At 41.0% G+C, this 15,395-nt stretch overlaps 1 protein-coding gene across 1 annotated transcript in view; it reads right to left on the bottom strand.

Annotated features, from left to right (window-relative positions):
* Window positions 1–11,800, bottom strand: part of LOC132550380 (rho GTPase-activating protein syd-1-like) — an 89,153-nt gene extending 77,353 nt beyond the window's left edge. The window contains exon 1 of the mRNA XM_060214440.1: window positions 11,726–11,800. Within this exon, the coding sequence (XP_060070423.1) occupies window positions 11,726–11,800 (75 nt within the window). The remainder of the gene's footprint in view (window positions 1–11,725) is intronic.
* Between the last annotated feature and the right edge of the window lie 3,595 nt (window positions 11,801–15,395).

The raw sequence follows: 15,395 nt of genomic DNA, 5'->3' as shown, positions 1-15,395 counted from the left end.
ACAAGGAGGAGGTATGATAACATCCTTATCACAAGGAGGGGGAATGATGACATCCTTATCACAAGGAGGGGGAATGGGGGAATGATGACATCCTTGTCACAAGGAGGAGGTAATGATAACATCCTTATCACAGGGAGGGGGAATGATAACATCCTTATCACAAGGAGGAGGAATGATGACATCCTTATCACAAGGAGGGGGAATGATGACATCCTTGTCACAAGGAGGAGGCAATGATAACATCCTTATCACAGGGAGGGGGAATGATAACATCCTTATCACAAGGAGGAGGTAATGGTAACATCCTTATCACAAGGAGGGGGAATGATAACATCCTTGTCACAAGGAGGGGGAATGATGACATCCTTATCACAAGGAGGGGGAATGGTGACATCCTTGTCACAAGGAGGAGGTAATGATAACATCCTTATCACAAGGAGGGGGAATGATGACATCCTTGTCACAAGGAGGGGGAATGATAACTTCCTTATCACAAGGAGGAGGTAATGGTAACATCCTTATCACAAGGAGGGGGAATGATAACTTCCTTATCACAAGGAGGGGGAATGATAACATCCTTATCACAAGGAGGGGGAATGATAACATCCTTATCACAGGGAGGGGGAATGATAACTTCCTTATCACAGGGAGGGGGAATGATAACCACATTACTAATGCGAGAGGCAGATACAACATTCTTACAACGAGGAGGGAGTAGTGATAAGGTCTACATCACAAGGAGGGTTAAAAAAAGCATCTTATCACAAGGAGGGGGATGATAACATCCTTATCACAAGGGGGGTACTGATAACATCCTTATCACAAAGAGGGAAAATGATAACATCCTTATCACAAGGGGGGGAGGGGGGGGGGGTAATGAAAACATTCTTATTACAAGGAGGGGGATGATAACATCCTTATCACAAGGAGGGGGAATGAGAACATCTTTATCACAAACAGGGGGAATGATAGCATCCTTATCACAAGGGGGGTACTGATAACATCATTATCACAAGGAGGGGGAATGATAACATCCTTATCACAAGGAGTGGTACTGATCTACACCACGAGGAGGGAGTAGTGATAAGGTCTACACCACGAGGAGGGAGTAGTGATAAGGTCTACACCACGAGGAGGGAGTAGTGATAAGATCTTCACCACGAGGAGGTAGTAGTGATAAGGTCTTCACCACGAGGAGGGAGTAGTGATAAGATCTTCACCACGAGGAGGGAGTAGTGATAAGGTCTACACCACGAGGAGGGTGTAGTGATAAGGTCTACACCACGAGGAGGGAGTAGTGATAAGGTCTACACCACGAGGAGGGTGTAGTGATAAGGTCTACACCACGAGGAGGGAGTAGTGATAAGGTCTACACCACGAGGAGGGTGTAGTGATAAGATCTACACCACGAGGAGAGAGTAGTGATAAGGTCTTCACCACGTGGAGGGAGTAGTGATAAGGTCTTCACCACGAGGAGGGAGTAGTGATAAGGTCTACACCACGAGGAGGGAGTAGTGATAAGATCTACACCACGAGGAGGGAGTAGTGATAAGGTCTACACCACGAGGAGGGAGTAGTGATAAGGTCTACACCACGAGGAGGGTGTAGTGATAAGGTCTACACCACGAGGAGGGTGTAGTGATAAGGTCTACACCACGAGGAGGGAGTAGTGATAAGGTCTACACCACGAGGAGGGTGTAGTGATAAGGTCTACACCACGAGGAGGGTGTAGTGATAAGGTCTACACCACGAGGAGGGAGTAGTGATAAGGTCTACACCACGAGGAGGTAGTAGTGATAAGGTCTACACCACGAGGAGGGAGTAGTGATAAGGTCTACACCACGAGGAGGGTGTAGTGATAAGGTCTACACCACGAGGAGGGTGTAGTGATAAGATCTACACCACGAGGAGGGAGTAGTGATAAGGTCTACACCACGAGGAGGGTGTAGTGATAAGGTCTACACCACGAGGAGGGAGTAGTGATAAGGTCTACACCACGAGGAGGGTGTAGTGATAAGGTCTACACCACGAGGAGGGAGTAGTGATAAGGTCTACACCACGAGGAGGGTGTAGTGATAAGATCTACACCACGAGGAGAGAGTAGTGATAAGGTCTACACCACGAGGAGGGAGTAGTGATAAGGTCTACACCACGAGGAGGGAGTAGTGATAAGGTCTACAGCAAGAGGAGGGAGTACTGATAAGATCTTCACCACGAGGAGAGAGTAGTGATAAGGTCAACACCACGAGGAAGGTGTAGTGATAAGGTCTACACCACGAGGAGGGTGTAGTGATAAGGTCTACACAACGAGGAGGGAGTAGTGATAAGGTCTACACCACGAGGAGGGAGTAGTGATAAGGTCTACACCACGAGGAGGGTGTAGTGATAAGGTCTACACCACGAGGAGGGAGTAGTTATGATGTCTACACCACGAGGAGGGTGTAGTGATAAGGTCTACACCACGAGAAGGGAGTAGTTATGATGTCTACACCACGAGGAGGGTGTACTGATAAGGTCTACACCACGAGGAGGGTGTAGTGATAAGGTCTACACCACGAGGAAGGTGTAGTGATAAGGTCTACACAACGAGGAGGGAGTAGTGATAATGTCTACATCACGAGGAGAGAGTAGTAATAAGGTCTACACCACGAGGAGGGAGTAGTGATAAGGTCTTCACCACGAGGAGGGTGTAGTGATAAGATCTTCACCACGAGGAGGGATACCAGGAGCGGAGTAGCAATATTGTCACACTACCGTCAAATGTGTTGTTATCATAATGACACTGCTATGTTTGCAAATCACTTGTATTGATGTGATTAAATAGTTTGTTAAGGAAGAGAGCATATCTGACAGAGTATATGAAGTATAGGATTAGGAGCTACATGGGGAAAAACGAAATATATCTTGAGTAAATACGCGTGGGATTTCCTCGCAAGTGGAAAATTAAAGGTTCGACACCATCAGCTACAAAAACAGACTGATTTGTCTGAAAACATTACCAACCTTCCAACGCCCACTTTTAATAAATATCATCTCGGGTTTCTCCCTTCCATACAGAATCGCATTAATGACTGGTGTAAAAAATAATAACCTGCCCGGACAGAATAAGTAATCGGTCCAGACTGAGTAATTAATCTGCCTAGGCATAGTTATTGTAAATCTGCCCGTTGGGAACAATTACTATGTCCGGGCAGACAACAGATGAAGGACAAAAGAGAAAAACAGAAATAATCTGTCCGGGTAGATATTTTCCATCCATGTCTCAAATATGCTTCCATAGCTTCAACGTCGTGGCACTGCGTAAAATGCAAGGGATGATGTTTTTTAAAGTTATTTATTGTGTATGTTTTCTGAAATTAGATGTAAAAAATATTTGCTGAACTACGGATATTGCGTCATAAATCCTTCGAAACGGTGAACAGTGGATGATGTTTAATATCGATATAGTGTGATAATCATTAAAACATCACTTTCAATATATTTGGTTTGATTTTACATTAATACTTTATATGGATATCTTGTACACATGATGTAAGGATGGCGTCACCGACTAGATGGATAGTTCTACAGGGAGACGTAAAATCTTCTAAAGCATTCTCCGAATATTCTCACACCGAACAGTATTCATTATATCAACAAGATTGGATATATTGTAATTTCAGGTCTTTTGCTAAAAGACATTTGACTCGTTTTAATATCATTTCCAGACCTTCAAATTCTTTACTGACGTCATCATTAATTAGTTAAAGAATTTAGTAAAGTTTCTTTACAATACTTCATTAAAAGCCGCTTAAAATAAAAAAGTGATATTGTATGGAAAATTTATAATCTGGTGGGAGGAAAAATATGTAAACAACAAAAACATATGAATATACACAGCTATAGCTTATGGGCGAATAGTAAGTCAAGGGAGTTAACTGTAATTAAAAAAGTGTACTATCTAAACAAAATTCAACACCGAGTGAATCTGAATACATAGCACTGTGAATGAATCGAGTTGTAGAACAACTACCGATAGGTAACGATTTTCACCATTTTCCATCGATTTTATCAAAATAAAACTGATTTCAAAAGACTAAAAAGTTGACAATTTACCTCTCTATAAAAATCAAAATTGAATAGACGTTATTGGTTAGATTGATTTTTAAATAATAAAAAATCCAAATATGGTGTTATGTCACAAAACAAGTGTAATTAGGTTTCTTAGTACAACTAACACGCAATTACTTACACATTTTCTACTGTAGCACCCATCACTACCTCATCGCTTACCTCCTCACATCTCCAAACAGACCTACCTCTCAACTGTTCACCTGTACACCAACACTAACCACTCAACATCCCAAACCCGGTCTCTAACTCAACTGACCACTCCACTCTGTCTCCGCTCAACCGGTCACCTCTACATGAAAACGTTCCATTCCGCGTCCTGAACCAAGTCTCCCACTCAACTGACCACCTCATTCGATCTCTTTCTCAACCTCTTGCCTCTACACCTGCCACTACCACCACATACTACGTCAAGATATGGATTTGAAACCTTCTTTGTTACTAGTCAATTAATTCCTTGTTCATTTCAATATGTAATACATTCAAAACAACACTTCCATTTTGTGCTTTAAACTTCTCAGCTTGACAAAATAAACCGCTACACTTGACCTTCTACCTAACCCCTGCATTACTGACTTAAATAGGCCTACTGTCCTACCAACATTTAAGTTATCCTCCTACCCACGCTTCAATGATGAAACATGATTAAACACTCTAAACTATACCTCCTGCCCTACCCACGCACAAGTGATTAAACATCATAAGATATACCTACTGCCTCACTAACGCTTAAGTGAATAACACCCAAACCTTCACCTACTGCCCACCGACGGTTGAGTGATGGACCACGCTTAACCTTACCTGCCGTCTTACCCACGCACAAGTGATTAAACATCATCAGATATACCTACTGCCTTACCCAGGCTTAAGACTTGCTTAAATGACCAACACCATTAACTTTACCTACTGTCCTATCCACATTTCAGTGCTGAAATACGCTTAACTCTACCTTGTGTCCTACCCCCGCTAAAATGATTAAACACCCTATTTTTTTATCTACTGCCCTACACACGCATAAGTGATTGAGCATCATTAAAGTTAGCTACTACGCTATCCACTCATAAGTGATTAAACCTACTGCCCTACTCTCGCTTAAATGACCAACACCATCAATGTTACCTTCTGTCCTATTCCCGCTAAAGTGATTACACACTCTTAACTTTAACTTTTGTCCTACAAACGTACAGGTGATTAAACACCCTGCAATTTATCTACTGTCTTACAACGCTTAAATGAGCAACATCCTTAACTATAACTACTACCCTACCCACGCACAAGTCATTTGACGCCCTTATCATTACCAGCTGTCCTACCCACGCACAAGTCATTTAACGCCCTTAGCTTTACCAGTCGTCCTACCCACGCACAAGCGATTAAACACCCTTAACTATACCTACTGCCCTACTCATGCTTAAATGATCAACACCCGTAACTTACTACTGTCCTACCCACGTTGAAATAAGTAAACACCCTTAACTACCCTACTCAAACTTCCGTGATGAAAACCGCTTAACTTTACTTACTGCCCTACCCACGATTCAGTGATGAAACATGTTTAACTTAACCTAATGCCCTACCCATCCTCAAGTGATTTAACACCCTTGGGTTTACCTACTGCCCTACCCATGTCAAAGTGATTAAACATCCTTACTTTAACCTCCTGCCCAACACACGCTTACGTGATTTATATCCTTACGTTACCTACTGTCCTTCCGACGCTTAAGTGATTAACACCCAAACCTTCACCTACTGCCCATCGACGTTTAAGTGATGGACCACGCTTAACTTTACTTACTGCCCTACCCATGTCAAAGTGATTAAACATCCTTACTTTAACCTCCTGCCCAACCCACGCTTACGTGATTTATATCCTTACGTTACCTACTGTCCTACTCTCGCTTAAATGATCAACACATATAACCTTCACCTACTGCCCATCGACGTTTAAGTGATGGACCACGCTTAACTTTACTTACTGCCCTACCAGCGCACAAGTAATTAAACACCCATAAATTTACCCACTGCCCTATCCACGCATAAGTGATTAAACACCCTTAGCTTTACCTACTGCCCTACTCTCGCTTAAATGATCAACACATATAATTTTTAACTTCTGTCCTACCCCGCTTAAGTGATTAAACACTCTTAACTATAACTACTGTCCTACACGCGTACAAATGATTAAACACCCTACACTTTATCTACTGTCCTACCCACGCTTAACTCATCAACATACTTAACTTACCTACTGTCATACCCCGGCATAAGTGATTAAACACCCTAAGCTTTACCTACTGCCCTACACACGCAAAAGTGATTAAACATCCTTAACTTTACCAACTGCCTTCCCACACACAAGTGATTAAACATCCTTACTTTTACCAACTGCCTTCCCACACACAAGTGATTAAACACCCTTACCTTTACCAACTGCCTTCCCACACACAAGTGATTAAACACCCTTACCTTTACCAACTGCCTTCCCACACACAAGTGATTAAACATCCTTACTTTTACCAACTGCCTTCCCACACACAAGTGATTCAACACCCTTACCTTTACCAACTGCCTTCCCACGCACAAGTGATTATATACACTTCACTTGAACTACCCGCCATACAAACATTTCAGTGATGAAATACACTCAAATTGACCTACTACCAATCCCATTCTTAACAAGTCATATTGCACAACCCACATTTCAGTGACTTAACACTCTTAACTTGGCCCACTACTCTTACCACACTTCAGTGATGAAACATCCTTCACTTGACATACTGCCCTAACCACACTTCAGTGATAAAACACCCTTCACTTGACTTACAATCCTACCCATTCGTCAATGATTAATTATCCTTCACTTCGTTACCCTACCCACACTCCAGTAAGGAAACACTTTTCAATTGACCTACTGCCTTACCCACACTTCAGTGATAAAACACCCTTCACTTGACCTACTGCCTTACCCACACTTCAGTGATAAAACACCCTTCACTTGACCTAACTGCCAATACCCACACACAAGTGATTAAACACCCTTCAATTTACCAACTGCCTTCCCACACACAAGTGATGAAACACCTTTCATTTATCAACTGCCTTCCCACACACAAGTGATTAAACACCCTTCCTTGACCAACTGCCTTCCCACACACAAGTGATTAAACACCTTTCACTTGACCTACTGCCTTACCCACACACAGTGATAAAACACCCTTCACTTGACCTACTACAATACCACACACAAGTGATAAAACACCCTTCAATTTACCTACTGCCTTACCCAGACTTTAGTGATTAAACACCCTTACTTTACCAACTGCCTTCCCACACACAAGTGATTATATACACTTCACTTGACCTATTACACTACCCACACTTCAGTGATAAAACACCCTTCACTTGACCTATTACAATACCCACACTTCAGTGATAAAACACCCTTCATATTGACACAACCCACATTTCAGTGACTTAACACTCTTCACTTGGCCTATTACACTACCACACTTCAGTGATGAAACATCCTTCACTTGACATACTGCCCTACCCACACTTCAGTGATAAAACACCCTTCACTTGACCTACTACCTTACCTACCCATTCAATGATAAATTATCCTTCACTTGACCTATTACACTACCCACACTTTAGTGATAAAACACCCTTCACTTCAGTGATAAAACACCCTTCACTTGACCTATTACACTACCCACACTTCAGTGATAAAACACCCTTCACTTGACCTATTACAATACCCACACTTCAGTGATGAAACACCCTTCAATGACCTACTGCCTTACCCACACTTCAGTCATGAATCACCCTTCATTTCATCAACTGCCCTAACCACATTTCAGTGATGAAACACCCTTCACTTGATCAACTGCCCTAACCACATTTCAGTGATGAAACACCCTTCACTTGACCTACTACACTAACCACACTTTACTGACGAAACACCTTTCACTTGACCTACTGCCCTACCCAAACTTCAGTGATAAAACACCCTTCACTTGACCTATTACAATACCCACACTTCAGTGATAAAACACCCTTCAATTGACCTACTGCCTTACCCAGACTTTAGTGATAAAACACCCTTCACTTGACCTATTACACTACCCACACTTCAGTGATAAAACACCCTTCACTTGACCTACTGCCTTACCCAGACTTTAGTGATAAAGCACCCTTCACTTGACCTACTGCCTTACCCAGACTTTAGTGATAAAACACCCTTCACTTGACCTATTACAATACCCACACTTCAGTGATAAAACACCCTTCACTTGACCTATTACAATACCCACACTTCAGTGATAAAACACCCTTCACTTGACCTACTGCCGTATCCAAACTTCAGTGATAAAACACCCTTCACTTGACCTATTACAATACCCACACTTCAGTGATAAAACACCCTTCACTTGACCTACTGCCTTACCCAAACTTCAGTGATAAAACACCCTTCACTTGACCTATTACACTACCCACACTTTAGTGATAAAACACCCTTCACTTGACCTATTACAATACCCACACCTCAGTGATGAAACACCCTTCACTTGACCTACTGCCCTACCCACACTTCAGTGATAAAACATCCTTCACTTGATCAACTGCCCTACCCACACTTCAGTGATAAAACATCCTTCACTTGATCAACTGCCCTACCCACACTTCAGTGATAAAACACCCTTTACTTGATCAACTGCCCTACCCACACTTCAGTGATGAAACACCCTTCACTTGACCTACTGACCTACCCACACTTCAGTGATAAAACATCCTTCACTTGATCAACTGCCCTACCCACACTTCAGTGATAAAACATCCTTCACTTGATCAACTGCCCTACCCACACTTCAGTGATAAAACACCCTTTACTTGATCAACTGCCCTACCCACACTTCAGTGATGAAACACCCTTCACTTGACCTACTGACCTACCCACATTTCAGTGATGAAAAACCCTTCATTGACCTAATACCCATCCCATCTTCGCTTGGAATGAGTTCCTCCAAAAGCGTCTACAATAATGTGCAATATGGCGGACTGTTATAAATACCTATCTATATTATGTGTTTGTACCTGTATTATATACAAACCAAGGTTACTATGAATTTTACATGAGCCAATGTTATATTATTGCATGTGATGTATTTCAAGAAAATGATGTAGAATTATATATTATTCTTTGTATTTCAGGTCGTTAAATGTAGAATTATATGTAAAGTATATCTTGAAATTCAATAGCATAGGATTTATGTCATATCAGGCAATATGACTCTGTATTAGGCTATTTTAATCTAAAAGAAATGATATCAATAAAAAAATCATAACTATAGTATCTTGTATAATATCCCTGATCACAGATAACACTGATAAAAAACACGTGTATTTGAGATCAGGTGAAATGTACAGTTGGTATGGAAATTACTCAAATTGGTTTGCTAGTGTCTTCGTAAAAAGTGATCAAATCCGGAACCTCCTGACCTTCCCTTCATCGATTAAACGCCTTTAATTCTACCTACTATATATGCAACCCACACGACAGTGATTTAACAACTTTAAATTTGGCTTTCTACCCCCCACCCCTACACACACTCGCTTCAATGACTATCACAGCGTTACATGTCCCAAATACTTCAGACGACAATTCCCAGCCTCTGTATCATTTTTTTCCGCCGCATCGTCTGATCTTTTAAAATCAATTCTGCCTACACTATTTCTACAGTGTCTCTCCTATAAAACTCAAACAACTTCATAAATTCTTTATCACTAAATCTACATTCAATGGCGTTTAATGGCCGTCTTTTTCCCAAGACAGTGTCATTGTTTAACTATAAAGTAGTATGGATATAATGTTAACAGTTGAGATCAAAGACTGACATTGTGACTTGTGCAGTCACAAAATGTTTTTGTATTGAGCATGGAGAAATATTGTTAATTAACTTCCATGAATGCTTCATAGTAAAACATATATGTGGCAAATAACAGACAACGCTTTGACTAAACTTCCAAATGAAAGTTGATAATCTCCTTGATTGTTAGCGATAAAAAATTTCCCATTACAATTTGAGTTGCAAACAAACGTTTCGATCAATATACATTTGTTGTATCATATTTCTATGTAAATGCTTTATATCGAAGGAAAATTATCTTTGATAAAAATATAATTTAATTTTATTATGGTGAATCAAGTTTAGTGAACTGCCGTCTGACAACACAAAATATAAAAAAAAAACAATCAAATGATCACTTTTACATTGCCCCATGGGATCCCTGTTAAAAGTTATTATCATCTCATCCAAAACCCGAAGACGGTAAAACCACACTCTGTATAATCCCTAACATTCTGTTCTTTTGTAAAACTTTTTTATGAAAAAGAGACAGACAACAATCGCGTGTATTTTTCAAGCATTGACAAAAGCATATGTCAGCTATAATTCATCTCTGAAAGATGCTAAAGCTGGAGAGTATTAGGACTAGTCGGAATGGTTGTGCTTCCATCAAGACCACTTTGTTCAAAATCCTAACATTACTACAACATTCTTACATCATAAAAATCTATAATAAACAACAATACTGTCTGTTGAGGACCCGAGTTATACTTAACCCAACAGCTTGACCTATTAGTTATCAATAAACAAGAGTGGATTTAAAAGACGTTACCTTACTTAAATAAAATGACTTCAAACCAAAAGTATACGGTTACTATATATAGACCGAGGTGTAGGTCTCCTCTCAAACTGCTGATCAATGTTCCCAGATATGTATGATTAAGAGTTTAAATGTCTACCTATACAGTGATGAAGGACGTAACTCTTCGCACCTTTACATAATTGATAAATACACACTTCAATACTGACTGTTGCATGCTGTAGGCAAAATAGCATTTATCACACGAGAGTAATCCCATAGCGAATTCTGAAAGGTTCAGAAAATCGAAAATTGCTATACATGAGGTTAAATCTTTTTGTTTTCTTTTCAGCTAAGAAAGTTTGAAGTTATTACTTTAAAAGCGTGTGCAATTTTAACATCTAACCGTATATAGCGTCTCAATTCAATCCGTTGATGATTCCAAACCTGACATTTAACATTGCAATGCATTGTCATTAGTGAAAAGGTCACAGCAGACATCGGATTACAATAAAACGCGACCATATTATAGCACCCTTTGTCACACGACAAGGGGTCAGAAGTTCAGTTATACGTGCCTGCCAATGGATATAAACCTACTTATTATATTAATTAATGTCCATTAGAAGTGACAAACATGAACTCTCAACTACTGGATCACAAGATCAAGATATCACGATAATCACGTGCAGTACTGATTACCAATCAGGTCACTTCTCCTTACTCTCACCATTGAGATGCCATCTAGACTATACAGATGTTCAACATTATTGTCCAATATCGGCTTAACATATCCTAATCTCAATAATTGTGACAGGTATCAGACGATCTCTGCCTTCCAGTTAGCGATACAACTCCCCCATACTGTTGCACTGAGAATCACCACCTACACAACACCTGCTTGCTTGACATCTGTATAGTAGTGTGTATTAATAGATATCATTAAGGGTACATTTACCCGCATGCTTACCTTCTCTCGTCCACAACAAAACATCACAGCGTTCCTCAAATCCAAAACCAAGCTGGTCAACCACGGCAAAATCATGGATAAGTGTTCCAAGCATTTGGTCCTGCAAGCTTTTCATATCTTCCGTAGATTTGATCTGTTAAAATCAACTCCGATAACCAACTCATACATTGTTATAAGAGAAGGCATAGATCAGAAATACAGATAAAGTCATGATAGGGATGGGAAGTCGAGTACCTGCTATTTCTCGTCATGGTGTCGGCGTCCTTGTCCGGCAGGTTGAGGTGTCTGATGGAGTGTCGCCAATGACAGTAGTTCAGCCTCTGTAATATATGACAAGAGACGTACCAGACATTTATCACCATGTGTCACAGCTGTGTATTGGCACCCAGCACAGTGTAAGGTATACGTGTGTACACAACAATGTTGACGGCCGAGGGTGCCTGCTGCAATATCGATGGCGATTGATCACCGTACATATAACAGGAAACACTGTGCCACCATTCACACCGGAGAAGGTCCTCAGATAGAAAGGTCGGCTTGGATAATACAAACCATCGTTACCAATATCCACTTTCCTTCGCGTCAGAACATTTCAACAGAGATGACATTTGTGTTATCGATATCCTTACTCAGACTCTCCATCATCAGCCACAGAAACATTCCCGCCATTTCTCGATCTATTCCGAAGCCGATTGTCGTCTGCCGCCTGAAACCCCAGAGCCCGCGTGCGCTAGTAGGTCGTGCCGGAGTGGACTGTCCACTGTGTGTACGTAACGCCAGGACCTATTGACTGACCGTTGACGCTAGGTGCCTTGGCTTTTCCATGGTTGGTATAGCGACCGTCTACGAATTGCAGCCATTTTAGATGCCTGGCTCAATTTGATAGAAGCGTGCATTCATAAATAAAACATCAGGCGAATCTTTAAGGGCTTTGGCGGAAGTCGTAACTGCACGTTCTATATCCGATTAAGCCCGCCTAGTATCGATATGTACTTGGTGAACGCAAGGTGTCTGTACGGTAAGTAATAGCGCTATACGAAGACTGGGTCCCAGGGTAGCACTGTCTAATGGTCCGGCGTAAAAGATGTACTAAGGAAATACTAAACATTAATAGTACTAACACCAATCACTGTTCCGTGGTAACTCTGGAGAATCAAACTTGGTTGTATAAATGTCAGAACCAACTATCCGTAAGACGGTCGTCAATGTCGTAAAGTTTCTTCAATGCGTTTCATACCTAAAAAGGTGGTGGCGTTGCGATCTTTGGAGGCGTTTTGTATATACGGAGGCGTCGCTTTGGAAATGATGTGCCTGTTGAACGTACTGTACTCTGGAGGTGTTGAGATACTGCCTTTTGATTGGAGGTGTTTCAACCTTTGAAAAGGACGTTACCTTTTGGAAGTGTTCTTCCCTGTAGTCATTAGGTTTATGGCTTGGAGGCGTTGCTCTTATGAGAGTTTATTTTTAGATGCTACCATTTGAGAAATTGTGGAGTTTTATATAGACGTCGTGAGACCTCTGCAGTACTATTACGACGTTTTCCAGATGTCCTTTTGAAGCGTTGTTTGGAGGCGTCGTGACCTTTACGGGTCGAACATTTCAGAGTGACGTGTTAAGGGTTGGTATAGATATCAATGTGATAAGGATATGATGATTTAAAGCATTATACCTGGGTGTTTGGTATTCCGCAGTTCTGGACGTCAGAATTCTCGCCTATGATATCTGTGTATAACGATAAATACTATCATTAACAACTAGCTGTTTGGTTCGATAGTGATAATACGGCATCCAATAGACAATAACTCGATATCGCCATAATTTTGCGTTGGGAAATCTATCTTTCTGGTGTGCTATTATGCGGAAATTCGATTGTACAGTTATTCCATATAAGTACTCGTACAAGACAAACACACACAAATGACACTTTCCTTAATCTTCTCTGTTAGTTCCGGGTAGTGTAGGGTGATTACAGTACGGGTAGCGTTTTGTTACAGACTTTGACTGTTGATGAATCTTTATTCCAAGCCTCTGTGAATAACTTCCCACGGGCGTTCTTCAGTCCTGCGTGTGTTATAATATCCTATCACAATTAGGAGCAATAACATTAGCGTATATCAGACTAGATACAGCGAGAGTAGTGTACCATATGTTGGTACCTACTGGTCAAACAGCCAGCCTTGGTCACCCTAACATGACAGTCAATACTCCGTCCGTGATGTTATCTATTGGCGAAATAACAAATAACGTTATGATGTAATTAACTTCTCGTCATTCCGGGGATGTGATGGCTTTACTAGCATTAACGTCTATAGACATCGTTGTCGCCTTTCGGTCGTTTCGGCTCGGCGTGTTAAAATGCTTCCACAGGAATGTAACAGATAAGATTGGAAACAATGGTATATTAGGTTACTTAAGGTGATTACAACGTAGATTAGGATATGAATAGCATCAGTGTTATAGGTCCCCTGGCCTTACCATTGATAAGACAGCACTACTACTAGTCGTAGTAGCGACTGAGCATCAATGGGTCGAAGTAGGATTCCTCCCTCGCAGATCAATAGCTTATCGGAGTTTCTGGCACCCCTCACAGACTACTAACAACATATCACGTGATCTGCCATAACTGTCCAACATTCTACCAACAGTTCATCATTACTTATTCCCAGCATTGATTATCCGTTTCTATGGTAACCATACATTTAAAAGGCAGCGCGCGTCCTATATGACAGATCATAGATTGGTATCCAGCCGTCAATCGATAAGGAATTAACGTTTTTGCCACCAAAGCGTTTCTCCTCACCTTGACCGCTGGCTATTATGGGGTTTCACTTAGTGGTGCTCACACGTGTGTCCAGTTCGTAATTTACGGTAGAAATGGCGCGAGCGACGGCTGCAAAGAGTGCGAGCATCTCGGGTACGGTTAGCTGGAGAACAGAAATTACTCTTCCTGAAACTGACTGCTATAATCATATTGTCCAGACTAGCATCATTATCGATGAAGTGATGTATGCGGTCAAGCCTTGTGGCACGACAGACCCTTAGCACAACAGAACTGGTATCAAGGTATTGAACAGTTCGCTGATTAACTCTTTGCGTGATTTGACCAATGTGGTAAATATTTATTTCTACGTGTAATCATAGTTATTGGTCGTCTTGGTCAATATTGACCACGTTGAGAGAAAGTACACTAACCGCACAGATGGCGTGAAACTTAATCACCAACAGCTAAACATTCATTTTGAATCATGGCTCTTGACCTTAATCTAAAATTTGATATCATTCGATCGTCGACAATGCGGCATTTTCTGATTTCGAATTTTTATCTGAAAAGTGAATTTTTCTTTGGGTTTTTTTTCTCAATTTTGTTAGTATCCATTCAACATCTGAAAATTATACATCGGTCCGGTCGTGTATGGAAACACATAGGGTAGCTCGTCATGCAGACTACACGAGTTCGAGTCTCCGGTTTGAGTTACTTATCTAATCACGCAGCTTTTTTTAATTGTTACTCAGTTTCCTAAATTTAGATATCTCTGAACACTAACATCCGTGCCAACAAACTTGTATTTTTTTAATTGATCAGTAAAATGCAGAACTTAAAATAGATCTAGACTTCTCGAGAAGATAACAGCTGAACAAAACAGTAAGTAGCAAATCATGTTAATTTTCT

Source organism: Ylistrum balloti, unplaced genomic scaffold, assembly GCF_031769215.1.
Source record: "Ylistrum balloti isolate Yb309-2 unplaced genomic scaffold, AGI_CSIRO_Ybal_v1 Utg370120, whole genome shotgun sequence".
Taxonomy (NCBI): Eukaryota; Metazoa; Mollusca; class Bivalvia; order Pectinida; family Pectinidae; genus Ylistrum; species Ylistrum balloti.
This window is presented reverse-complemented; position numbering and strand designations above follow the sequence as displayed.